The sequence below is a fragment of the Monodon monoceros genome, unplaced genomic scaffold (assembly GCF_005190385.1).
Source record: "Monodon monoceros isolate NGI ecotype Baffin Bay Population unplaced genomic scaffold, NGI_Narwhal_1 Super_Scaffold_4, whole genome shotgun sequence".
NCBI lineage: Eukaryota > Metazoa > Chordata > Mammalia > Artiodactyla > Monodontidae > Monodon > Monodon monoceros.
The window spans coordinates 56537786-56561710 of NW_021703781.1; the positions used below are offsets into that span (position 1 = coordinate 56537786).

Consider the following 23925-nt stretch of genomic DNA (forward strand, 5'->3'; position numbering starts at 1 on the left):
GCCGAGCCTCCTGTTCATTAGCAGTTGAGAAAAATTCCTTTCTAGTTTGATCAATCCTTGTTTTCCTCGGCAGAGCCGGGGCGCCCGCCCAGCGCGGAGACTGAGAGCGGGGTCTCTCGCGGCGGGGGCGCCCGGCGCCGGGCCTCGGGGGAGCGCAGAAGTAGCGACGAGGGGGTCAGGCCGGAGCACCGACGGGGCTTCTTCTCCCTCCCTTTCTGGTTTTTTTTTTTCCACTTCTCTCCCTCCCCCTTCCGTTTCTATTTGTGAAGGGAGGAGGAAGGCAGAGGCGGGCTGGTGTCTCTGGCCGGGGACTGGAATTTCATCTGAATGACTGCCCCTGCGCTCACGCAGTGCCCCGGAGTCGGCCCGCCTGCGCCCCGCAGCCCGCACCCGCAGACGGCCGGCCAGCCGGGGGGCGCCCGCGCCGCGGCCCGGGGACCGGCTTGCCTCGCCCTCCTGGTCCGGATCTAGCAGTCCGTGGCGCGGCCGCACTCGCTTCTCCGGCCTCTCAGACCCTGGACGAGGCGAGGGAGGCGCGGCGCCGGCGAGCCAGGAGAGAGCCACCATTGCCGCCGCCGTCGCTGGAGGAAGTGTGCGGCTCCCGGGCTCTGTCCGCCTTGGGGCGCGCCCCAATGTCAGCCGCGGGGCCGAGTGCAGGCCGTGGGCCGCCGCTGCCCTAAGCGCGCCGATCGGGAGGCGGCCTCTTATATGGAATTTGGACCCCGGCACTCCCCTCCAGGGCTGGTGCCCCGGCCGCGGCCCTGGCGCAGTCCGCGGTCTCCCGCTAGGCGCTCGGGAGGAGGAGGAGGAGACGCAGCCGGCTGCGCGCGCTGCGTGAGGACCGAGGCTCCCTCCTCTGGGGGGCGGGCGCGCGGAAGGCGCTGGTGACTGAGCGACTCTCGGGGCCGCCGGGGCCCGGAGCTCGGGGCTTGGTGGGCCTGTAGTGGCACCGGACGGACCCCCAGAGTTGGGGAGTTGGGGAGACCTGCCCGGGCCCCCTGCCCGCAGCCGCTATGGCGGAGAATTGGAAGAACTGCTTCGAGGAGGAGCTCATCTGCCCCATCTGCCTGCATGTCTTCGTGGAGCCGGTGCAATTGCCGTGCAAACACAACTTCTGTCGGGGCTGCATTGGCGAGGCGTGGGCCAAGGACAGCGGCCTGGTGCGCTGCCCAGAGTGCAACCAGGCCTACAACCAGAAGCCGGGCCTGGAGAAGAACCTGAAGCTCACCAACATCGTGGAGAAGTTCAACGCACTGCACGTGGAGAAGCCGCCGGCGGCGCTGCACTGCGTGTTCTGCCGCCGTGGCCCCCCGCTGCCGGCGCAGAAGGTCTGCCTGCGCTGCGAGGCGCCCTGCTGCCAGTCCCACGTGCAGACGCACCTGCAGCAGCCCTCCACCGCCCGCGGGCACCTCCTGGTGGAGGCGGACGACGTGCGGGCCTGGAGCTGCCCGCAACACAACGCCTACCGCCTTTACCACTGCGAGGCCGAGCAGGTGGCCGTGTGCCAGTACTGCTGCTACTACAGCGGTGCGCATCAGGGACACTCGGTGTGCGACGTGGAGATCCGGAGGAATGAGATCCGGGCAAGTACCCTACACACAAACACACGCACAACACACACACACACGCACACACACTCTCTCTCTCTCTCTCTCTCTCTCTCTCTCTCCTTCTCTCTCTCTCTCCCCCTCTCTCTCCCTACCGCCTGGGGATCACCCATCCGGACAGGCTGACTCTTGTGACATCAGGCCAGAGGTTCCCTTACAAACTCCTCTGTAAGTTTGGAGGCAAGGTCCTGGGAAGTAGGATCCCCCATCGGTACTTGATATTCCTGCACCTGTGCTCATAGGGGGCATCTTGTGAGGCATTTATAGAATTGAGGTGTGGGGCTGTCAGGGGTAGAGTTTGGCTGTTGCTTTTCTGTTTTGCGCGCAGCTCCCTCCCCTGGCGTTGTTTCCGTAGGCCCTACGGAAGTCACTAAAGGGAGTGACCCAGGTCCTGCTTCTCCAGCTGCTGTTTATGTAATGAGTGTCCTGGTGCCGCTGCTGTGGCTGACATGATCCATGATGCTGGCATACCAATGAGGAAGTAAACAAAAGCAGCCATGTTAGTTTCAAGCCCTAGTGGAAACACATTGGGGGGGCGGGGGGCTGGAGGGGGAGCTTCCGGAGGGAGAGCAGAACTCCTGGTATCTATCTGGCCAAGGCCTGGACAGCCAACAGCATCACCGGACAGCATCTCAGCTATTCGGATTATTCCCCATAGCCCGCTCTCCATGTGTGAGAATCGCTGCCCACTGTGTGCCTGTGCGTATTGCACGCGTCTGCATGAACACACCTTAAAGTATGTCTTCATCACTCTGAGCGCTTTTCTCCCAGCCCAGCCCTCTATCACAGCCCTCCCACATTTGGGGAGGAGAAGTGGAAGATGGAAGAAGAATCCTGTGGGTTTAAGGTTGAGCCGCCTTGCAATCTGGTTTCAGGCAGCTGGCTCCCCTGGGCTGCCGGCTGGGTGATTACGGAACCGCATCCCCTCCCATTGTATACACCCTGTAGCAGCAGCCAATGTCAAAACCGCCTTCCCCCTCAGGCCTCTGGGGCTGGCCTGGCTTTGGAGCTGGACTGAAGCAATACTTCCGTCCCCTTCAGTGGAGGGGGGCTCCTCCTGGGTTCCTCCCAGGTCCCCTGGCTTTCAGGGTTGAGTCATACCAGAAAGAAGGGGTTGGCCTGAGACTGTCTGAGCCATCTCAAGCCCCAGCTTGGGGCCTGGGTGTGATATCATGGGGGTGAGGTTGGGCTTTGGTAGGACTGGGAGTGTTTATGGGTGGGGGCCCCTGGAGTCTAGTCGAGGCCAGTGGGGAGCTTCGTTATGAGGAAGCTCTGAGCAGGGGACGGTTGTAGATGGGGGCTGTTTCCTGTAGGGGGACCAGTCAGAATGAGTCACTGTTCAGCAATTAAAAAACATACACATACCACTAACAAAAGGCAGGAGGGTTGCCACAGGCTGAGGGCAGGGATAACAAATAAAATTTGCTGTATAATTAGTTTCTAATCGGATGGGCTAGCTCTGGGGTTTTGTGCCAGGACAGAGCCTCTGGTTTCTTAAAGGAAGTGTGGGTGGGGGATGGAGAGAAGAGCCTCCCCCTACCACCAGGGTTGGAAAAGGCAGAGGCCTAGGGGAACAAATGAGCCCCTAGTGTACTCCGCCCCCCACCCAGGGCAGGCAGAGCCCAGACTTTCCCTAGTATTGGGAAGCTGCTGCTATTAATAAAGATGCAAGGGCTGGGGAGGAGGCTGGGAAAAGTGCAGAGGCAGGAGAAAGGAAGGCTGTCCAGTGCTCTGTCCTGGGATTGACAGTGGAAAATGAGAGGAAGGGAAAGGTGGAGATGGGGCTGAAAGGCACAGAAGAGGGGACAGCAACCAGGGTGATGAGTGAATGTGCGCCTGCACCCGCGGCTTTGCCCTTAGTTGTATCGGTGGTTGGTTGGTGGGTGTGAGCTCAGGTGTCTTTCGTTTAGGTGGGGGAGAAAACACAATTTTACCTGACTTGGTAGTAAGAGGGTGTCTGTAGATGTGGGTCTGTGTTTGTGAGTGTCTCTGAGACTGTCTGCTTTGCCCTCAAATGCACCTGTCTCCTGTCTGCGTAGTTGGGGGATGGGGGGTGGCACACATACGCATAGTATACCCTGGGGTTCCTACTGGCAGGTCCCTGATCCCCCAGCTCATGGAAGGAACTGGATGGAAGCAGGCCCTGAACTTTGTCAGCAGCTCCATGTGTGTGCGTCTGCGTGCGTGCGTGCGTGCGTGTGTGTGTGTGTGTGTGTGTTCTTGTGTTCGTTCCTGTTCCTGGTATGGGCAGGCTCAGAAGTAGTGGGTTGCATCACAGCCAGATGTGCAGTTCTGTGCGCTCAGCATCTGTGCCCCACAGCCTGAGTCTCGTCCCTCTCCAGGCTCCCCTACCCCACGCCCTCCAGATTCTCTCTGGTGTCCCAGGGCACTGGAGTTGGAAACCCTTCAATGGCGCAGTGCCACTCACTGTGAGTTGGACTTATTGAACGAGTAGGAAGAGGGGCCCCACCCTCAGGGGAGGGGGTAAGCCACAAAGAACCTGAATGGAAGAACCCATTGCACCCCATCCTCTCTAGGCTAGCCATGGGGAGGGGTGTTTTCCTGGGCTTCTTTTCCCTTGTGGGAGGGAGTCTGTCTTAAAGGGCCTCTGCTGGTACCACGGATGAAGGCAACAGAATTATCCCAGATGCAGGAGCAGAAGCATGGAAACGTGGCACACACCTTAAGATATAGCTCTGCTTCTTGTGCTTCCTCTTCCGTTGTCCCAGGGAGGGGCAGGGGCTGCTGAAATGCCCTACTGGCTAGGAATAGGAAACGCTGATCAATCTCCCCCTGGTGGTCCTCCACACGCATACTCAAAGCACCCACCTGTGCAGTGGCCTAGAGCTGGGGCCCAGCAGGAATGCAAGCAGGGCTTCTGCCTAGCAGGGGACTAGCCGGGGGTCTCAGAGTCAGGCCTTCGAAGTCCTTGCCCCACTCTGCCCTTGGGAAGCCAGTGTGTAAGCCACGTTGCCATGAGGCCTGGATGCCCATTAGGTAGACCACAGAGAACACTCTAAGACATGCCTAGACCCCAAATGTGTTCTCCCTTGGGGCTATGGGAGGCTAAGGGCCCAAGATTGGGATATCCAGGTGGACTCAGGTGTGGCGGCCCTAGGTGGTCAAACCCTCTTCCAGCCCCTGGGTTTAGGGGTTCATGTGAGGAACTCGGGACTGGTATGAGCTGGGAGCACCTCTATCTCATGACCTCCTTCAACATAGAAAGAAGATCCAAGATAAGGCCTAGTTATATCTGTGAAGGGCTATGCAGTGTGTGTGTGTGTGTGTGTGTGTGTGTGTGTGTGTGTGTGTGTGTTCAGGTCATAGTTGTGCCTCTGTGTCATTCCTAGTACCCCAGACAGGTTGGAAATGTGCGCAGGACCCTGTTCCTTGCATTCTCGAAGGTTTAGAGTTGAGAGGAGATGTTCTCTGGGGACAGGATCCCACTTCTTGGGCCAGTTTGGGGTTTGCAGCTCTGGGGGTGAGGTCATCCTGCTCACATTGTCCATGGCCGGAGGGGCTGCCCTGGGACCCTGGAGGGGATCCTAGGTCTCCACCCCACGTGTCTGTCTCCAGGTGGGCTCTGGGAGTGAGGGCCGCGCTGGCCCAGCTATAGCCGGGCTGTGGCTGCAGCCTGGGTCAGGAGGTATGGACCCCACCACGCTCCGCTGCCCCCGACCATATCCTGAGGTCTCAGGTGGGGTGGGAGGTGGGAGGGTCAAGTGGCTGCTCCTTCCTTGACCATCTTGAAGGATCGGGAAGAGGGGGCCTGACTTGGCCTTCCTCCCTGGCCCCGGGCAGAGGAGCCTCGCAGAGGAGCCTGAGGCGGAGGCCCAGCCCCCCACCTCCACCCCAGGATCCTGCTGACACAGGCAGACCAGACGCCTGTCGTGCACGCCCTGCTGATGACTCTGCGTGCTGCAGCTCCGGGTGCCTGTGCATCCAGGTCTGTCTGCAGGTGTGTGTGTGCGCGTGTGTAACCAGTGCGTCTGGTTGTGCATCTCACATGGGACTACTTTTTGTATCTCAACGTGTGTATCTCTGAGAAGGTGCAGTGTGAGTGACTGACTTAATTACGGAGTTGTCTTGTGTGTGGCTATGGGGTCGGGAAGGTGTGCACGTGTGTGTGTGTGTGAGCAAGAGGAGGGTGCCCTGCTTGCCATTCACCTGCGAGTTGAAGTTGAGTGTGCACACATATCTGTTGTTGACAGCGCTAGTGTGTTCCTACCTGATGGTGGTTGGTTGGTGGGTGTGAGTCTTGTGTGACTTTCTCACCTGGTGGAGGTGTTGGGGAGGGGAGGGGACTCACCTTCGGTGAGCTCGTTGCCTGTAGTGGGCTTTGGAGGTGGAAGCCCGGATGGATCCTGCGATGCTGTGTTGTGGGCATTTGGGGTGGTCATAGGAAGAAGCGGAGCCCGGCTTGGGCCCCAGCCCTGGACCGAGCAGGCAGGCTTGGCTGGCCTCATCCCTGGCTCTGGGAAAGCCTTCCTTCCCGGCTGGCCTGGCATTCAAACACAGACAAAGGGGGGCTTTCTCTCTCGCCTCTTTGTTCTGCTGCCCCAGAGCAGTGCACTCTGCATGGCAAAAGCTAATTCCACTCTGCAGCTGGGAAACCCTCTCTGGGGTCTGCCGGGACTTGCCTCCGAGGTGCTGCCTTTCTCCTTGTCCCTGGTTCCTGCTCTGTAGCCTCTTCTCTCTGGGTCTGTGATTGCCCGCAGCCTGGGGGTCCACATGGTAGCCCCAGGTAGGGGCTGAGGCATGGGAAGGGACAACTAAGGCTGAGACCAGGAGGGAGTGCTGTGGCCCAGGCAGAGGGGAGGCTGACGTATTCCTGGGACAAGGGCTTATGTGGGAGAGTGGGGGGTGGCTTTGGCAGCTGGGGAGGAGGTTAGGAGGGGGTAGCTCTGAGCGGGGGCTTCATCCAGAGCTGGAGCTGGCATGAGAGTCATCTGGGCAGGGATCCCAGCAGGCAGAGGTACTCCAGCAGCCCAGCGCCCTCTTCCCGCCTCCACCCCATCACAGGGGCTGCTGGTCCCAGCTCTGGTCCCATCTACAAACTTGAGGTCTGCCTCTGGCCCAGATCCTGGGGCCCTGCTCCCTCCTGACTTTGCTTCTCTTCAAGGTTGACTTGAGGGTTTTATTATTATCATTTATTAACTTTTATACAGCCTAGAGTCCCAATGGCCTTACCCGTCTGCCCAGTCCAGTCTGGCATCAAAAATGCCAGCTGGGCCTGGCCAGTCAGTCTCCAGAGGGCTGTGAGTGAGGCTTTCCCAGGGCAGGAATGTGAGGGGCTCATGATTGCCCCCCTCCCCAGGCTGGGAGGGGCTTTGGAGGGAGCAGCTCAAGGCAGAGTCTAGAACATTAGGCGACAGATATGAGGGTCCTGGAGGGGTGGGAATGGTGTGCCCCCAAGTCTTCCTGATGCTTTTGCCCTCACAGACCCAGGAGCAGACCGTGGAAGGCCTTAGGTCCTTAGGGAAGGACAGGGACAGCAGTAAGCAGGTCCCACCTGGGCCAGCAGGTGTAGCGTGGGGCTGGGCCTCCAATTGCCCCTGCCCCTGCTGGAGGCCTGGTTCCTCAAGTGCTCCTAGTCTAGACCATTCTAGTCTCCCCTCTGTACCTGCACACCTGAAATGTGCCACAATCCAGATGACCCACTCTGGGCTGGGAGCAGTTTGTAAGGTGCCCTCCCCCACACTGAGAGGACTTGCCCTGAATCAAGCTGGGAAATCTCTCCGCTGTGGGTTTTTCCCAGGTGGGCAGTGGAGCCTCAGCTCTCAGTAGTTCTGGGAGGTTGGGATGGAAAGGAGGCTGCTGGTAGTGGGGAGGGGTCCTTGCTTCCTCTGTTCCCCATCTCCCAGCTTCTCAGCAAACTGATTCATTCATTGGTGGAATCGAGGTGAGGGGTACTAAAGGGGCAGCAAGTGGATATTTCCCTTCCTCCCCACCACCCCGATTTTCCAGTGCCTGAGGTAGCAGTGTCCCCCCGCCCCCTGCTTCCCCCCGGTGTTGGCTGTGGCAGGATTAAGAGCACCTAGCCCCGAGGGATCACCATTCCCGCAAGGGCGAGCTGGCCATGGTGGGCCCCCCGCCCAGCCCTCCCTGGCTGGCATTCCCTGGCCAGTTTCCTTCCTATTCCTGGCCCTTCCCTTCCCTCTGTAGTGGAGACAGAAGCCCAATGGCCTCTGAGCTGGGGGAGAGCCAATGAAACCCAGCCACCTGCTAGGCAGTGTGGCCACTGCCTTTGCTAGACCTGGACTGGGCTCCACCCCAGAGGGCTCTGGGCAGGCAGGAACCAGGACCTGGACCTGGAAGCCAAGGGAAGACACCTCAGGGTCCCAGCGTGGCCGTGCTGCCAGGAAAGGATCTGAGAAAAGCCTAGATGGCGGAAGGGGGCTGAGCCCCACTCCGCAGGACAAGACAGGAAGTGCCTCCCTTGGCTGTGCCCTGAGGGGTCAGCCATGAACTCCCTGAATGGGTTGCAGGGGAATGGGACAGAGGCCTCCCACGGGCCTAGAGGGTGGGAGTGAACAGCCCCATTCCAGGCCTCTGAGGGAAGTGGGGCTGAGATCCTATCTGGGGCTGCCTCTCTTCTGCCCCTCATCTGGGACTTAGCTACAGGTGCACCTCTGATACCAGTGGGTTTGGTCATGAAAAGTAGTTGGGCCAGGAGACCGTGGTGCACAGATGTGAGGGTGTGGCTGGGGCCTGGGCTCTCGGATATCCTGGGCACTGGGAAGGCAGGAGTGGCCTGGAGCCTGAGATGCATCCAAGTTGGAGGGACTGCTTCCCGAGTGTGGGGACGAGGCAGCCAGCAGGCAAAAAATTGAGGGTCAGTTGTAACAGGGGAAGTAAAAAGGTCTCATATCCTTTGGTGGTACCCTGGCCACCTTGCCTTCAGGCAGGCCTCCCTCAGTCATCGGGGGCCTTCAGAAGGGTCAGCCTTCACTGTGCAGGGCTGTGTGTGTGTGACAGTGTGCCCGAGGGGGTCTCAGGGCCCAGGTGGTGGCGTGTGCTTGTGTGTGTGCGTGCAGTTGTATGCATGTAGGTGGGCCATACTGTGGGGTGCCGCCTGCCCTTTTCACGTGACTGGGGGCAGTTTCACAGGAAGGGAGGGTGTGTGACTACCTCTGCTCCTGCGCCCAGCCAGCTGTGTTTCTCTGCAGGCTCTGACTCTCAGGCTGGCAGCAGATCCATGTGCATGTTGGGCTGGGGGTGGGGGGCAGGGCAACATCTCCTAGGGCTGTCTCTTAGGGTACTGTCCTGGGTCACTGAAAGGTCAAATTGTTGCGGGGGTGGGGGGGGTGCCCCAGGCTTTCCCAGCTCAGAATCTGAGAGCCTCACCCCCTACCTCCTCCTGTCCCCAGGGCCCTGGTTCTAGGGTAGCCACCAACAAAAAACAGGGTCGCTGAACTCTCTTGGCTGGCCTTGGTTTCCCCATATGTAAAGGGATTTGGGGAAATAAGGAAGGGATTGGTGGCAGCTTGTCTTTTGGAAGCCAGCTGAGTGTGGACAGGAGTAGGGGTCATGGGTCAAACTTGAGGGTCACTTTGAGGTCCACACAGAGGAAGAAAAAGAACCACTTCTTGTTGAGTGGACACTTACTGTGAGCTAGGTTCTGTGCAATCTGCTTTGCAAACCTTGTTTTGTGTGCAAAACCCATGGGTTTATTCAGGAAACACATTATGCATCTGTAGGGTGCTGGGGCCTTTGTGGGTCCCGGCTAGGAAAGGAAGTGGAAAAATACAGCAGCAAAGCCCTGTTTTCAAGAGGTCTTGAGTTTTGTTTGGAGATTAGACCACAGTTGGTCAGACTATAGAATAGTGTTTTCCTATAGCTCTTTCTGTGAGATGGTCACATTTTGTGTTTGTGGTGTCCAGTACATTAGCCACTAGCTACATGTAGCTATTGAGCGCTTGAAATGAGGCTGGTACAACAGAAGAACTGATGTTCAATTTAATTTATTTTTAACTAACTTAAAATGAAATAGCCACATGTGACTAGTGGCTACTGTATTGGACAGTACAGCTACAGAGGGAGAGCAGAATGTGACAGCCCCTCGTATGGCCGAGACAGGGAGGGTCCTGCACAGACTCCGAGCAGGGGCCATGGAAAGTTTCCTAGAGGAGCAGGACCTTAAGCTGGGCTTTGAAGGATAGACAAGGGATGGGGAGAAGGCACTGTGGGCTGCAGAAAAACACCAGCTGGGTGCAGGGAGGAGTTCAGATTTGCAGTGTCAGGGACAGGATACCAGCCCACCTGGCTGGGAGAGTCAGGTTGTAAGTAAGAAAGCCTACAGAGTTTGGAAGGAGGGGTCATCGAGGGATCTTGGGCAGGAGAGAGACCCTGTTTGAAGAGGTGTATCTGGCAAGGGAGGATGACAGGGCGGCTGGAACAGCTGGGATAGGCAGGTCTGGGGAGAGAGGGCTTGTAGAGACAGAAGATTAAGGGCTGAGAAGAGCAGCATGGTCCCGAACCTTCCAGCAGACTGACCTTGGGTCTTAGGAGAGCCAGAGTTTCCTTTCCACCCAGGTCCAACTGAGGGGCTGAGGGAGTTAGCAAGGACTTCAGAGGCCTAGCTCTCAGCATCAAGAGCAAGCAAGGGGGCAGCTGGCTGGCTTGATGCCCCCCAAGTATAAGGCAAACGTCAGGTGAGATCTCTGGACCGGGCCAGAGGGCCTGTGAGACCCGGGAAGGTTGTGTGACCCTCTGCATCGTTTCTGAGATGGTGCTCCCCAGAGAGAGGCAACATGACTTGGATAAGAACAGACCCTACTACCTGGTCATTTCGGTTTGTATTCCAGCTCTGACACTAGCTGTGTGACTTTGGGTGAATTACTTAACCTTTCTGGTTTCCTCTTCTCTGAAATGAGGGTAATAATAGTATGTATCTCATAGCATTACTAGAATGATCAGTTAAGTCTATACAGGAAAAGTGCTTACAACAGAGGCAGGCCTGACCCTGCCCTCAGAAAGTTTATGGTTTAGATATGTGTGGGAAGCATTCCAGGCTTTTTCGTCCTGGGGACAGGCTGGCCAGACAGTTGTCACCACGCCCCGGGGATTGCATGGGAGCCAGAGGGGGTGGGGGGGGCAGACATTTTAGGTCATCTGGAAGAAGGATCCACAGGATGAGTCTGTTCTGTAGAGGTGGGGACGGTGTCGCCCGCTCCGCTGAAGCTCCTCCCCCAACTGTCTCTGCAGAAGATGCTGATGAAACAGCAGGACCGGCTGGAGGAGCGAGAGCAGGACATCGAGGACCAACTGTACAAACTCGAGTCAGACAAGCGCCTGGTGGAGGTAGCTAAGCCCAAGCCCATGGTATGAGGTGGGGGGCGGCTTGGGTACTGGGCCTTGGGCTAGGATCTGTTGCGTGGTCGGCTCTATGCCGGAATCCCTTGGTCAGTCATTCAATGAACCGTCAGTGGATGAGCCCCCCACTGGTGCCAGGGTACCTGTCCAGAGCCCTGTGCTACCAGTGGGGGATTGGCAGGTCAGACTTTGCCTTTGGGAGCCCTGGGCAGCCTGGGGCTTTGGGGTCCCAGACTCCCCCATCCAGTATGTGAGACAGGCAGGAGCAGCAGCCTGAAGTCCCCAGTACTTACCTGCCCACCCACTCTTGCCCCGGTGCCCGCAGGAGAAGGTGAGCCAACTGAAGGAGGAAGTGCGGCTGCAATACGAGAAGCTGCACCAGCTGTTGGATGAGGACCTGCGGCAGACGGTGGAGGTCCTGGACAAGGCCCAGGCCAAGTTCTGCAGCGAGAACGCAGCGCAGGCGCTGCATCTCGGGGAGCGCATGCAGGAGGCCAAGAAGCTGCTGGGCTCCCTGCAGCTGCTCTTCGACAAGACGGAGGACGTCAGCTTCATGAAGGTGGGCTGGGCCTGGGACCGGCTGGTGGGACCCAAGGGGCATTTTTAAGATTTTTTTTTTTTTTTTTTGTGCCTTGAGTCTTCGTTGCTGTGCGCGGGCTTTCTCTAATTGTGGCGAGTGGGGGCTGCTCTTCATTGAGGTGCGTGGGCTTCTCATTGCGGTGGCTTCTCTTGTTGTGGAGCATGAGCTCTAGGTGCGCGGGCTTCAGTAGTTGCGGCTTACGGGCTCTAGAGCTCAGGCTTAGTAGATGTGGTGCACGGGCTTAGTTGCTCTGCAGTATGTGGGCTCGAACCCGTGTCTCCTGCATTGGCAGGCAGATTCTTAACCACTGCATCATCAGGGAAGCCCCAAGGGGCATTTCTAAATTGGAGTCTGTGATGCTTTGCTCCCCAACTGGTTCCCCCCACCAGTATGCTCACAGGGCTTTGGAGCCAGCCTTCATGGATTCCAAACCCTCCCACCCTGTTCCTTCTAGCTTCGTGACCTTGGGCAAGTCATATATGTTCCCTAGGCCTCAGCTCCCTCACTTATAAAATGGGGTTGATTATACAGATCTATTGTCTGTTACCCGCAATGCCAAAGTTTTAGAAATCTCTGAAAACTGAAAGAAAAAAGTTCTGGCAGCTCATTTAACAGCAAAAATTGACCTGAACTGATGCTGACAATTTATGGCCTTTGTTGATCTCACTTGGTACAAATATTGAAACATATTGCTGGGACTTCCCTGGCAGTCCAGCGGTTAAGACTCCGCTCTTCCAGTGCAGGGGAGGGATTCGATCCCTGGTCAGGGAACTAAGATGCCACATGCCATGAGGCATGGCCAAAAAAAAAAAAAAAAAAAAAAAAAATTGCTGCAGAAACACTGATGTGTTAGATTACAGTGCCCTACGCTGTAATCACATTTTATGACACGGGCATCATATTTCCTTTCTAAAGTCCAAAAAATTCCAAATTCCAAAACACATCTTGCCCCAAAGATTTTTTTGGGTAAAAGATTGAGTGCTTGCAGAACCTTCCTCCTAGGGTAGTTGTTTAGATAAGGTGTAGATGTATAGAAAGCACTTACAGTGTTGTCTGTCACATAGCAAGCGCTCAATCTTCTGAAAATGGAGGCACCCCACCCCCTGCCCCCGCCACACTCTGGCCAGAATCAGAAGGTCAGCCCTGCCTGGGGAGAGAGAGCATGGGGCAGCTTCCATCTTCCCCTCTCTCATGCTGCCTTTCCCACTGACTAACTCTTTTCTCTCCCTCTAGAACACCAAGTCTGTGAAAATCCTAATGGACAGGTGAGCAGATGGCCACCAGCCCTCAGGGGAGCACATGTGGGGGAGGGCAGGAAGGGCCAGGCCCACTGCGGGGAGGTAGGGCGGGCTTACCGGTGATACCTCCTCACAGCAGATGCCCCGTCCACTGCCCCCAGGACCCAGACCTGTACAGGCAGCAGCCTTTCTCCCCCTAAGATCGGCCACTTGAACTCCAAGCTCTTCCTGAACGAGGTGGCCAAGAAGGAGAAGCAGCTACGGAAGATGCTAGAAGGTGAGGGTGGGATCCTCAATCAACGGGAGAGAACCCTTTGGGCAGGGGTAAATGCCAGAACCTTCCTTCTGACAGGCAGCCTGGCCTAGTCAGATAGACCTTTCCTCATATCCCTGCTTTGCTACTTCTAGCTGTGGGACCTTGGGCAAGCCGTAGTACTACCTCCCTGAGCCTCAGCTTCTTCAGCTGTAAGATGGGAATGATAATGGTATCTGCTTGCTAACGGAGTAGTGAGCATCAAGATGGTGCATGATGTATTGTGCTTGGTCCTACAGATGGAAAATGTCCCCGGGGGAGAGGAGGCCTGGGTTGCCTGGGACAGGGGCTTTAGCGACTTTTGCCCAAACTCTCCACAGGCCCCTTCAGCACACCGGTGCCCTTCCTGCAGAGCGTCCCCCTGTACCCTTGTGGTGTGAGCAGCTCTGGGGCGGAAAAGCGCAAGCACTCGACGGCCTTCCCTGAGGCCAGTTTCCTAGAGACGTCGTCGGGCCCCGTGGGCAGCCAGTATGGGGCAGCGAGCACAGCCAGCGGCGAGGGCCAGTCAGGGCAGCCCCTGGGCCCCTGCAGCTCCACGCAGCACTTGGTGGCCCTGCCGGGCGGCGCCCAACCAGTGCACTCAAGTCCTGTGTTCCCCCCATCGCAGTATCCCAATGGCTCCGCCGCCCAGCAGCCCATGCTCCCCCAGTATGGGGGCCGCAAGATTCTCGTCTGTTCTGTGGACAACTGTTACTGTTCTTCCGTGGCCAACCATGGCGGCCACCAGCCCTACCCCCGCTCCGGCCACTTCCCCTGGACAGTGCCCTCACAGGAGTACTCACATGCGCTCCCGCCCACACCTTCCGTCCCCCAGTCCCTTCCCAGCCTGGCGGTCAGAGACTGGCTCGACGCCTCCCAGCAGCCTGGCCACCAGGATTTCTACAGGGTGTATGGGCAGCCGTCCACCAAACACTACGTGACGAGCTAACGCTACGCGGGCGGTGGGGCGCTGGGGAATCTCCCCGCCTCAGCCCCCAGTGGCTCGGGAATGACGCATCCAGAGACCTGCCCTTCTACCTTCCTGTCCTCCCTCCCTTCCTCCTTCATTTCCCCAAGTCTTTTCCTTTTGGATTTTGTTTCGTTTGGGGCTTGTTTTGATTTTTTTTTTATCACGAATCTCCTGGACTCGGAGGTGACAGTGGGAGCTGGCCTGGGCCGGGGCTGCAGGTGGCTCTGGAGTTGGGAAAGCGTCTACCTCAAGGCGCTGAGCTCTCTCTCTCTCTGTCTCTCCTTTTTTTTTCCACTCCTTCCCCTACCCACCCGCGTGGCTGGAAGGAGCCTCAGCTTCCCCTAAAGCCTTGGGGGTAGGGGCAGTTTCCAACTCTCCTCAGCCAGCCCTGGGAGGAGGGACCAGTGTCCACTGGCCTGCTTCTCCTATTGTTTTTCTTTTGGGCAGTTTGATCACTGACTAAATAAGGAAAGACCTGTAGATTGTGGGGCTTTTTTTTTTTTTTTAATTTTTTTTAAAACCAAGAATGATTTCTCCTGCTTCCTTCTCACCATCCTCCCAGACGGAGTTCAAAGGCCACTTCTCAAGCAGCGTTTGGCACCTTCAGCCTCAGAATGGAATCTTAAAGACAGGAACCCCCATGTCCAGGAAAGGGGAAAGGAACCTTGCCAATGATAGTGACCACAGCAAAAGCAAATAATAATAATATTAATAATAATAAAGAGAAATAAAAGAAATAATAAAATAAAAAACCATAGCACAGCCCTTGTTGAGGTCAGCGGGAGAGGAGGGGCTGCCCGGAGTTGGGTCCTTGCCTGGATTTTGACACAGCGACTTCCTGTAGTGAGCACTTTGTATGAATCGTGGACTTCCTGTTCTCAAGGCGCAGGTATTTATTCTGTAATCTGTCTAGAGCACACACCGAAATCGAACCTTCTAATAAACATAATGGCGCAGTCCCACTCCCTGCCTCGCCTCTTACCCCTAACTCCCCCAGGCCTGGGGTCTTCAGGCGTTGGTGTGGGGAGGGACCCCTCGAGGGATGGAAGCCCCTGCCTTCCTTGCCTTGATTCTCTCCGGGGTTTAGCCTGTTCCAGGCCTGTGAATGTCAGTTTGTCAGGCACTAACTACGTCTGGTCTTAGCCTTGGGTTCATTTGGCAAATATTTGCTGAGGGCCTCCTAGGCCCAGCCCCCGGCCGCATGGGCCCCGGCATCTCTTTGAGTTTCTGCCAACGTGCTCTTAGCAAGGACAGACAAAGGAAGAAATACCTTTCTATGAGTCTTGCAGAGTTTACCTCCTTCAGTCCGCAAATATTTATTAAGCACATGCTAAGCGTCAGGCACTGTGTAGGGCCAAGGGCACAGAAGTAGAGCAGACCCTATCTTGGAATTTAGTCTAACTGAGCCTTGGCCCCCACTGGGGGAGGGGAGCGGGGAGGGTCACTCAGCTCCATGCTTCCTTTGGTAACTTGGGCTCTGGCCCCTGCCCCTGAGCATGGAGGGAGGGCAGGCAGGAAAATCCTGTGCTCTGGGAGGCACAGTGCTAGGGTAACAAGGTGAAAAAGACATCCTACCCTCATCCCCTTTGGCAGAGCTTCTCAAAGAGTAGCATGCTTGGGAGCTTGTTAAAAGGGCTGAATTCTGGGGCCCTACTTGGACTTAGAGGGAATCACTGAGGGCCCAGGAACCTGTTTGTTTTTTTTGCCACGCCACACGGCATGCAGGATCTTAGTTCCCCAACCAGGGATCGAACCCATGTTCCCTGCAGTCCTGCAGTGGAAGCACAGAGTCCCAACCACTGGACCACCAGGGAATTCCCAGTAATCTGCATTTTTAACCCCCTGGTAATTCTGACACATCCTGGGGTTTGAGAAGTGCTGCCATGAGGGACTGGCCAGGGACCTGCTTGTCTCAGGGACCCGTGGGCTGGAAGGAGGGGCTGGGGCACACCAAGCCCTCCTCTGTTGGAGCAGGAGTGGTGTGAGGGGGTTGTTGGATCTCTGATTTGTTGCCCAACACTTTGCATGGATCTGCTTATGTGTAAAGTAGGAGGGTCAACCTTTCCTGGGTGCCTAATTCTCTTTCCCCTTGTCTGGGTAGAATCTGAGCCTGAATGCCTCCCACCCCAGAAAGCCTAGAGCAAGACAGGGAACTATGGGTAAGTCCTGCACCAGGGGTCCAACCCTCACTGACTCTTAGTTACCCCTCTTCTCAGAAAAATAAGCACTCAAGTTGGAGGACATGGTCAGTCCATGTCCCCCCGCCAGTCAGGCTGGCCAGACAAAAGTGTTGGTCTAGTGCCTCCATCTTCCCATCCTGTGGGAGTAGAAAATGACTCAGTGTGGGGGTGGGTGGACCCTTGATTCACTTCTCCCCCTTCCCCGCTTTGGCAAGGAGCCAGAGCCAGGAGCATGATGACAACAGCTGGCCTGCCCCTTTCTCTTCCCCTGCACCTGTTTGGGGCTGTTGAGGGGAGGCAGATGGCTGGAGCACAGTGCCCTTCCACCCCAGGGTGGAAGGATGCCTGGGGCCAGGTGCTGGTGGACAGATAGACATTTAAGTCCACTCACATCCGCTCCTGACTCACTGTCGCTTTCTCTGGTTGTCAGGAACCCTGGGACATCTTCTGTGCCAGGAGTTGGGAGCCAAGACAGAAAGCTGCCCAATTTCTTTCCCACTTGGCCTAGTTTTGTTTTAGCTAATGGAAGACGTTCTTTCTCCAGGTACATCAATGAAACTGGGATATGGAGGGGAGACTGGTGGTAGCGCGATGAGCTTGAACCCCACCAGGTTCCAGCTCTGAAAGCCCACCCCAGCAAATAGACACCCAGGCACATAGGCTGTAGGCCAAGCAGCTAACTGTGCAGTATGGCCTGGAGTGCCTGGGCAGCCAGGGAAGCCGGGAGACGCTCACCCCATCCAGCTGTCCCCAGCTACCCAGCTGTCCCCGGCTTTGCAGGAGCAGCTGTCACCCACCTCCCCAAAGGGTCAGGGGCAGAGGAGGCCAGGAAAGCTGGAGGTGCCCCAGGAGCAGGGCCAGCTGGAGAAGGCGTGGGGGCCTTCCTCACCCTGCACACTCAAGACACCTCTCACAGCCACAGGCGCGCCCTGATGCCTCCCTCGGCTAACCGCTCAGGCTCTGAGATGTTGCTCTCACAGCCCCCGCCCGGCCTTGCCCTCCCGTCCCCGCCCTCCGGGGAGGTGATCGCTCCTCCCCATTCCAGGCAGGGCTGGGTGGTCAGGAGCGGAGGGCGTCTCCCCCTCCGCACTGACGGCTCCTGTGGGCCAGATGTGCGGAGCCCGCAGGGAGGCAACCGCCTGGGGGCTTCCTTGGCCCGCCACCCCGGCGGGTCCAGGCTCTTTCATGTCGCCGCCCTCCCCGGTCCCAGCCCCGGAGCCGAGCAGCTGCGCCCCGCTCCCCGCCCCCAGCCTCTCTCCCAGCTGTCTTTGGGGTGGGGCCGGGCAGCTGGGGAACAGCTGCAAGGCGTGGAGTCGGGGTGCTCGGGTGCCTTCCTGCAACAGCCGGAAACAGTCTCCTTGCCCGGGGGTGGGGGGAGGGGGCGGGGTGCAGGGGGCCGGGGGAGGGGGAGCCCCGGGGGGATGGTCGGCCCCTCCGCCCCTCCCCCAGCGCACCTGGCCGGCCAGCTGAGAGTCGGGCAGACCCCAGATCAAAGCCCCCTTCCGGCTTCAAAAGGCACCCTGGGGGCGGGGGAGGCAGATGGGGCAACGGGGAACACCCTGAACCGGGAGGCCGCTGTGTCAGCGTCCCAGGGCCCTCTCTGGAGGTCGAGGCCCCGCGTTCTAACCTAATTTCTGGATTCTTCGAGGCCCCGTTCACATCCACCCACTCGGACCCTGTGGTTGTCACCATGCCCTTTCCTCAGACACCTTCATTTGCTCCCATATGAGGGTGGGTGGGGAGAGGCCATGAACACTTTCAGGACCAGACTAGCCCACTGGGGGATTTCCTACCCCATCCCACCTCTGCCTTATGTAAATTAGGTGTGTGGTTGGGGGACGGTCTAGGACACGTCCTTCCCCAACCTAAGTGCTCTAGACCTACAAAGAAACGGGGGCTGTGGGATAAGGGGAGGAAAAAAATTATTCCTGGGTATCCCTGGACATACCCCACCACATTCTAGCCCTCTTCCGAGGTGAGGCTCTCCCTGCTGGATGTTGGAAATCTCTTCCTTGGAGGTGCTTTAGAAACAGTGGGCTCTGGAACCTAGGATCCTGGTACTGGTTCTAGTACCCTCTGAGTCCAGTTTCTTACATTTAAAGGGGCAAGGAAGGAAATAGAGGGCACCCTTGGATTGCCTCTTCCCTATACTCTGCCAAAATGCTGGGACAAGAGCCTGGGATTCAGGGCTAAGATTCTAGAAACTTCATTGGAAGCTGCAGGGAATGGGAAACAGATCAGTGTGAGGGCAGAGACAGCTGGGGTTGGGGACTCCTGGTGAGAGGTTTATAGACCTGGGTCAGGAGGGGACCTGGCCTTAAGAACATCAGCTTCTTCCTTCGGCATCTCTCTTTCTCCCACCCCCCATACTCTACCCTGTCCATCTGCACCCCAAAGGCTTGCTTCCCTTCCAAGGAAGGATGATTTCACTCTCTGCTTGAATTCCTCCAGTGACGCACAACCTCGAGACACCCTTCCACAGCGAACTCTTACAAAGAACCAACAGGAATCTGGTGGGTAGAGCTTTGGCCTCTACCATATTCTCCTGTGTGTGAGAATCACATCCCCTGAGTGAGGGAGGCCTTTACGAGCCCAGGGCTTCTTCCCTAAAATCCCCTGTCCCTGGCATTTATGATTCAGGGACTTGGCAGTGGACTTACCCCAGAATTCTGCACTGGGAGTCTGAATGTTTCCTCCACAGGCGACCAGTTTTCCTTAATTGCTGTGTGGTAAATTCCTCTCAACTGCAGCAAACTGGGATATTTATGACTTCTCCTTGCACTAGATCTTCAACAATTGGGTCTTTCTTGAGAGAGGACCCATCGGCTCAGTGCCATAGGTTATTTCTCACTATTTACATTGAGGCAAGAAGAGGGTGACGTGGGGGGTAGGGTGTGGCATAGTTTTCAACAGTTTGTAGAATGGGGTCTAGAGGTGGTATGGGCAACATCTCAGAATTGCAGGTAAGAAGTGGAAGGAGGGAGCAGGCTTCCAAGAACTAAGCAGTAAGGGTGGTGTGGACTTCTAGCCCACCTGGAAAAAATGGCCGTGAGTCACTTGACACGTGGGTGCCCTGGCTGCCTGGTTGTGAATCGGATGTTGTCATCGGACACTCTCCATATGTGTGCCTGCTGCAGGGCACTGAGCAAATGGGCCGCTCATAGCCTAATGGATAGGGACTCTCCAGCCACACCAAATGCCACCTCCACCAGCTGCAGCTCCCCGGGCTCCACCCATCAGATCATAGGCTTAGAGTCAGTCCCCCAGCAGCCCATGTGGTTCCATGCCCCAGTGGCTCTGCTGATCCCTCTGCCTGGATTGCCTACCGAACCTCAGAGTCTCACTTCCTCTGTGCATTCTTCCCCACCCTCTCCAGAGGGGGTATGAAGAGTAATGAATGATGCATGTGAGATGCCAGGATGGTGATGGCATAGGCCGCTTTCAGGCACTGACAGCTATCACGATATTCGTGTTCCTTTGGGCCAACCTCACTCCCATGCACTTAACACTCTCACTTGGTATTTTAACTAATTGTGTCAGGTTACAGCCTGCAGGCCCAAGTAGCCTGTGTGCCCCTGGAGGACATGAAATATTAGTCATTTTTTATTTTTCAGAGCGTAAGACGTTACCTGTTTCATTCATTCACTCATTCATTCATTCAACTAATAATTATTGATGTCCTTCTAATGCTGGCCTCTATTCCAATGCTGGTGATACACTGGTGAACAAAACAGACAAACTCTGCCCTCTTGGCGCTAATAACTTAGTGGGGAAGAGACAGCTGACAAACAAGAAGTCAATAAATGTCAGCTGATGGTAAGTACTATGAAGGGAAGTAAAGCAGGGCGAAGGGGATAGGGCTTGTCAGTAGGCGTGAGGGGGCATGGCAGTTTTTATAAATGGAGGTGGTCGGGGAAGGCTTTGCTGAGAAGGTGACGTTGAGTGGAGACCTCAAGGATGTGAGGAGGCAAGATCTGGGGATATTTGGAGCAAGAGTGTTCCAGGTAGAGGGAACAACCAGAAGGCTGGAGCCAGAAGGTACTTGTTTCAGGAAGAGCAGTGGGCGAGTGGCTGGAAAGGTGGGTGAGGGGCAGAGCAGGGAGTGGTGAGGTCAGAAAGGCATGAGTGAACAGGCCAGGACATGAGGCACTGTAGATGCTCTGCCTCTGCTCAAGGGATATCTGCCGAAGGAATGAATGATGGATGGATGAATGAATGCCAAATGCCTGGGTTGTCAGGGGCTCTGAGTTTTACAGGGGAGCCCTGTGGGCTAGAGGCTACCGGGCTCTCTTCCTGGGGAGGCAGGACTTGAATCATGCCCTAAAGGAGGGGTAAGCAAAGCACAGGAGGGAGGGTAGACACCCCAGGGAGGAGGTCGCTGTGAGGGCAGGTGTGGAGATAAAATTGTGGGGGACTTGTAGCAGGACAGCAAGGGTAACTCATCTGGATCTCAGGGTATGTGTGAGAGCCCATGATTGACAGGTCCACAAAAAAGATTTGAGATTAGACCAGAGTGGCCTTCAATGACAGGATAAACAGTTTGACCTTTCGTGTCCCACAGCAGCGGTGCCTCTGCAGGCATCTGAGCAGGGGAATTGAGTTTTAGAACAATGGCTCTGAGCATTAAGGGCCTGAGTGGCCAGGCAGTGGAGGGCAAGGGGACCAGCTAGGAGGCAATGGGAGGTCCAAGTGAAAGAGGAGGTGGAGTGGGGGCATCAGGGTGCAGGTTGGCCCCAGCCCCAGGAGCAGGAAGGACCGTGGCTAGGCTTCCAGGTCCTGCTGCTCAGGCCGAGGGATGGAAGCCGGGATCAGGCCTGCTCCTTCCCTGCCAGCCAGCCGCGGGCCCCGGAGTCAGCAGAAAACCCCGGCCCTGGGGAGGAGGCGGCGCAGAGCCAGAAGCTGCTGAGGGAGCACTGGCAGCAAGATGCCATTGTACGTCCGCAATCAAGATACTTCAGAGGAAATCAAAAGCACCAACTGGGGAAATGATGTGTGCACTCTCTTCTCTCTCTCTCTCTCTCAAACACACACACAAACTTCTGCCTCCAAAATGGGTCAAGTGAAGGCTGTGGGCGTGGGCTGGGGAGGGAGGGCTGGGAGGAGAGGAGGCCCAGGGCCCTGAGCAGCCTGGGCGCTCGTGCCCACTCACCCTCCTGGCATAGGGGTTGGCAGCAGCTGCAGGGTGGGGTGGGACGTGAGGATAAATATACACCTCCCCATGCATATGGATAATGCACACAGCTGCCCTGCCTGCTTTGCGCTCATTAGGACCAACTGTTTCAGGAGCGGTGGCAGGCGGGTGGGAGGGGGTGATGTGCCCATTCACAGACCGGGGGTAGGGGGGCTGCTTGCAGCTGTGCAGACACCTCCCCCCGGGCCTGGATCAGCATCCCAGCCCCTGGATGCCCCTTCTTCTCTCTTTTCCTTCCTCCCAACCTGCTGCTCTGGCAGATCTGGAGGTCTCAGGTTAGGAAAGGGGCCTAGGGAGTGAGTCAGGATGAAATCGAGGCTGAACCCACACCAGAGCTGGGGGAGTTGAGGGGAAGGTTGGGCTGTATTGCATCCACTGGCCCCGGGATGGGCTGCTGCTTATAAGCCAAAGCTCCTTATCCCTTTCTCTCCAAAGGCCATCTGTAGCATCCAGGCAGGAGAAGTGCTTCGGCTCTGTCATCTGGAGGCTCCAGGGAAGCCCCCATTCATACTGGAGAGCCCTGTGCCCCCAGACAGAATCTGAGGGGCTTGGGAGTGATGTGCCAGCACGATGGCCCAGGATTCTGCCTTCTCGGCGGCAAGGGAAGCTGAAGAAAGGAGGCTGATGGGCACCAGCTCTCCAGAGTAGGTCGTGCAGGAGGGACTGGGGACTGGGTTGGGGATGTGAGTGTTGAGAGCCCGGCCCAGGGAGAGGTCTGGCTGATGTAATAGGCAGGGCCACTAAGTATGGCTGGACAGCTTGTGCGCAACACAAAGGCACCAGGCTGAGAGGCCCTCAGCTAGTGCCACGGCTTGTACCCCGGTGCGGGGCATCCTTTCCCACATGGGTCAGCAGTGGCCCGGGTGGCAGGCTTGTCCAGTCTTAGGAACATGCATTTCGTTAACAAGGCAAAGAAAGACAGGGCGGACATTGTCGGTGTGTGACTCAGCAACTGACCCTTCCTTTCTTTCGCCCCTGCAGCGGTGTAAGTGGACTCCCAGGGCTGCTGCCCCTTCGCTGCAGCCCTCCCTCTCCTCCTTTTGGGCCAGGGCACTGGTGGGGGCTGCAGAGCCCTGGGGGAGAAGGGAGGCCCAAAGGGCGACCGCTTCCCCAGCCTCTTTCCTTTGTTGCCAGGGTGGAGCCAGCCACCACCTGCCCCCCCTGCTGGTGGCCTCCAGAGCAGCAGCCACCTCTGGGCTCTGCGGAAGGGTCTGGTGGATCGTGAAGAGGCGGGTGGCAAAGTGAGAGGGAGAGGTAGGCCTCTGGCCTGGTCTCCGGGAGCCCCGCTCCCCACTGCTCCCTGCTGTTTGCGGCCCTGTGTTTAGTCAAGATGGTGCCCTGGGGAAAGATGGTCTTTCTAGTTGATGGGAACCCGAGCTAAGCCATTTCCTAGCTGTGTGATTCTAGGCCAGTGACTTAACCTTTGAGAGCCCTGGTTTCCTCAACGGGGAAAGGGGTAGAAATGGTTAACTTGTAGGACTGCTGAAGGGATCCAATCAGTGAATGAGTAACAGGAGTAGCAGCTCCCTGAGCTAAGTGGTAGTTCTGCCCCCGACCCTTGCAGCTCTCAGCTGCAGGTATCCACGCAAGTTATCTCACAAAACTTGCCCCTCCTTGACTCAGCTTGCTCTCTGCATTTCTGTCATTAGGACTTCACGTCTTTAGCGAAGGCTTTTTGTCCCTGGGATACCGCTACTCACTCTGGGAAAAGAAACCTCTCCCTGCTCCTGTGTGCAGGAGGATTCCTTAGCTCGTTTTCTGAGCTCAGAAGCCAGAAGGGGAAAAGGTATCATGGTATGAGCTTGGGGCCCAGCAGTCAAACAGGCCCAGGTGAAAATTATGGCTCTGCCCCATTCTTCTGGTGTGATCCTGAGCGAGTGATTCAGATTCTGTGAGCCCTATCCTCAAGCCGAGTGGTAATGCCTATAGTTATCCATGTTGTTACAAGGATTAAATAAATGGTAACTGCCAAGTGACTGGTACAAGTGGGTGCCCTGGTCTGACCCTGCAGGGGCCTGGTTGTTGGCTGTATCCCCACATACCCATGTGTGTCTGGTTCTAGACACACACACACACACACACACACACACACACACACACACACACACACGACACAGTGCTGGACCAGCAGTTTCACCGCAGGTCCACCGCAGGTCCACAGCAGTTTCACAGCAGCTCTCTTTCCCTCCTCCCTGCCCGGCTCCTGCGCCGCAGCTTCTCTGAGTTCTGCAGTGTTGGAAAAGGAAATTACCGAACAGATTGCAATTAAAGGGGGAGGTGGAGGGGAGAGAGACTGAGGCCCTGAAATGCAGCTTGACTGAGTGCTAAACTGTGTTTTTGCCTGGAGCCAATCAGGAGCCTCTGACAAGAGCCTGTTCCCACTTACAAATCTAATTGCAGGAGGTGTGGCTGCAGCGGCCCTGGGAGCCCCCAGAGAGAGGAGGGGGCTGCCAGCACCGCCAGGAAGGCTGCTGGCCCTTGCAACATGTGGGAGGGGAGGTGGGAGGACAGAGGTCTTGGGGCCTGGGAAGGCCTGGACTCCAGAATGTCTG

The 23925-nt window shown here is 56.9% G+C and overlaps 1 protein-coding gene across 1 annotated transcript; it reads left to right on the forward strand.

The window, feature by feature from the left end:
• On the forward strand, window positions 1-14964 carry TRIM8 (tripartite motif containing 8). Its single transcript, XM_029245549.1, has 6 exons — window positions 1-1583; window positions 10815-10910; window positions 11248-11481; window positions 12736-12767; window positions 12902-13017; window positions 13374-14964. The coding sequence occupies exons 1-6, from the start codon at window positions 1014-1016 to the stop codon at window positions 13979-13981; spliced, it is 1656 nt and encodes a 551-aa protein (XP_029101382.1). The 5' UTR covers window positions 1-1013; the 3' UTR covers window positions 13982-14964.
• The last annotated feature ends 8961 nt before the right edge of the window (window positions 14965-23925 follow it).

Excerpts from the sequence above, each read along its gene's own strand:
- TRIM8 (XM_029245549.1), top strand. The coding sequence starts at position 1,014 with ATGGCGGAGAATTGGAAGAACTGCTTCGAGGAGGAGCTCATCTGCCCC. Across the intron at positions 1,584-10,814 it reads TCCGGAGGAATGAGATCCGG|AAGATGCTGATGAAACAGCA; the intron begins GCAAGTACCCTA and ends CTGTCTCTGCAG. Across the intron at positions 12,768-12,901 it reads GTGAAAATCCTAATGGACAG|GACCCAGACCTGTACAGGCA; the intron begins GTGAGCAGATGG and ends CACTGCCCCCAG.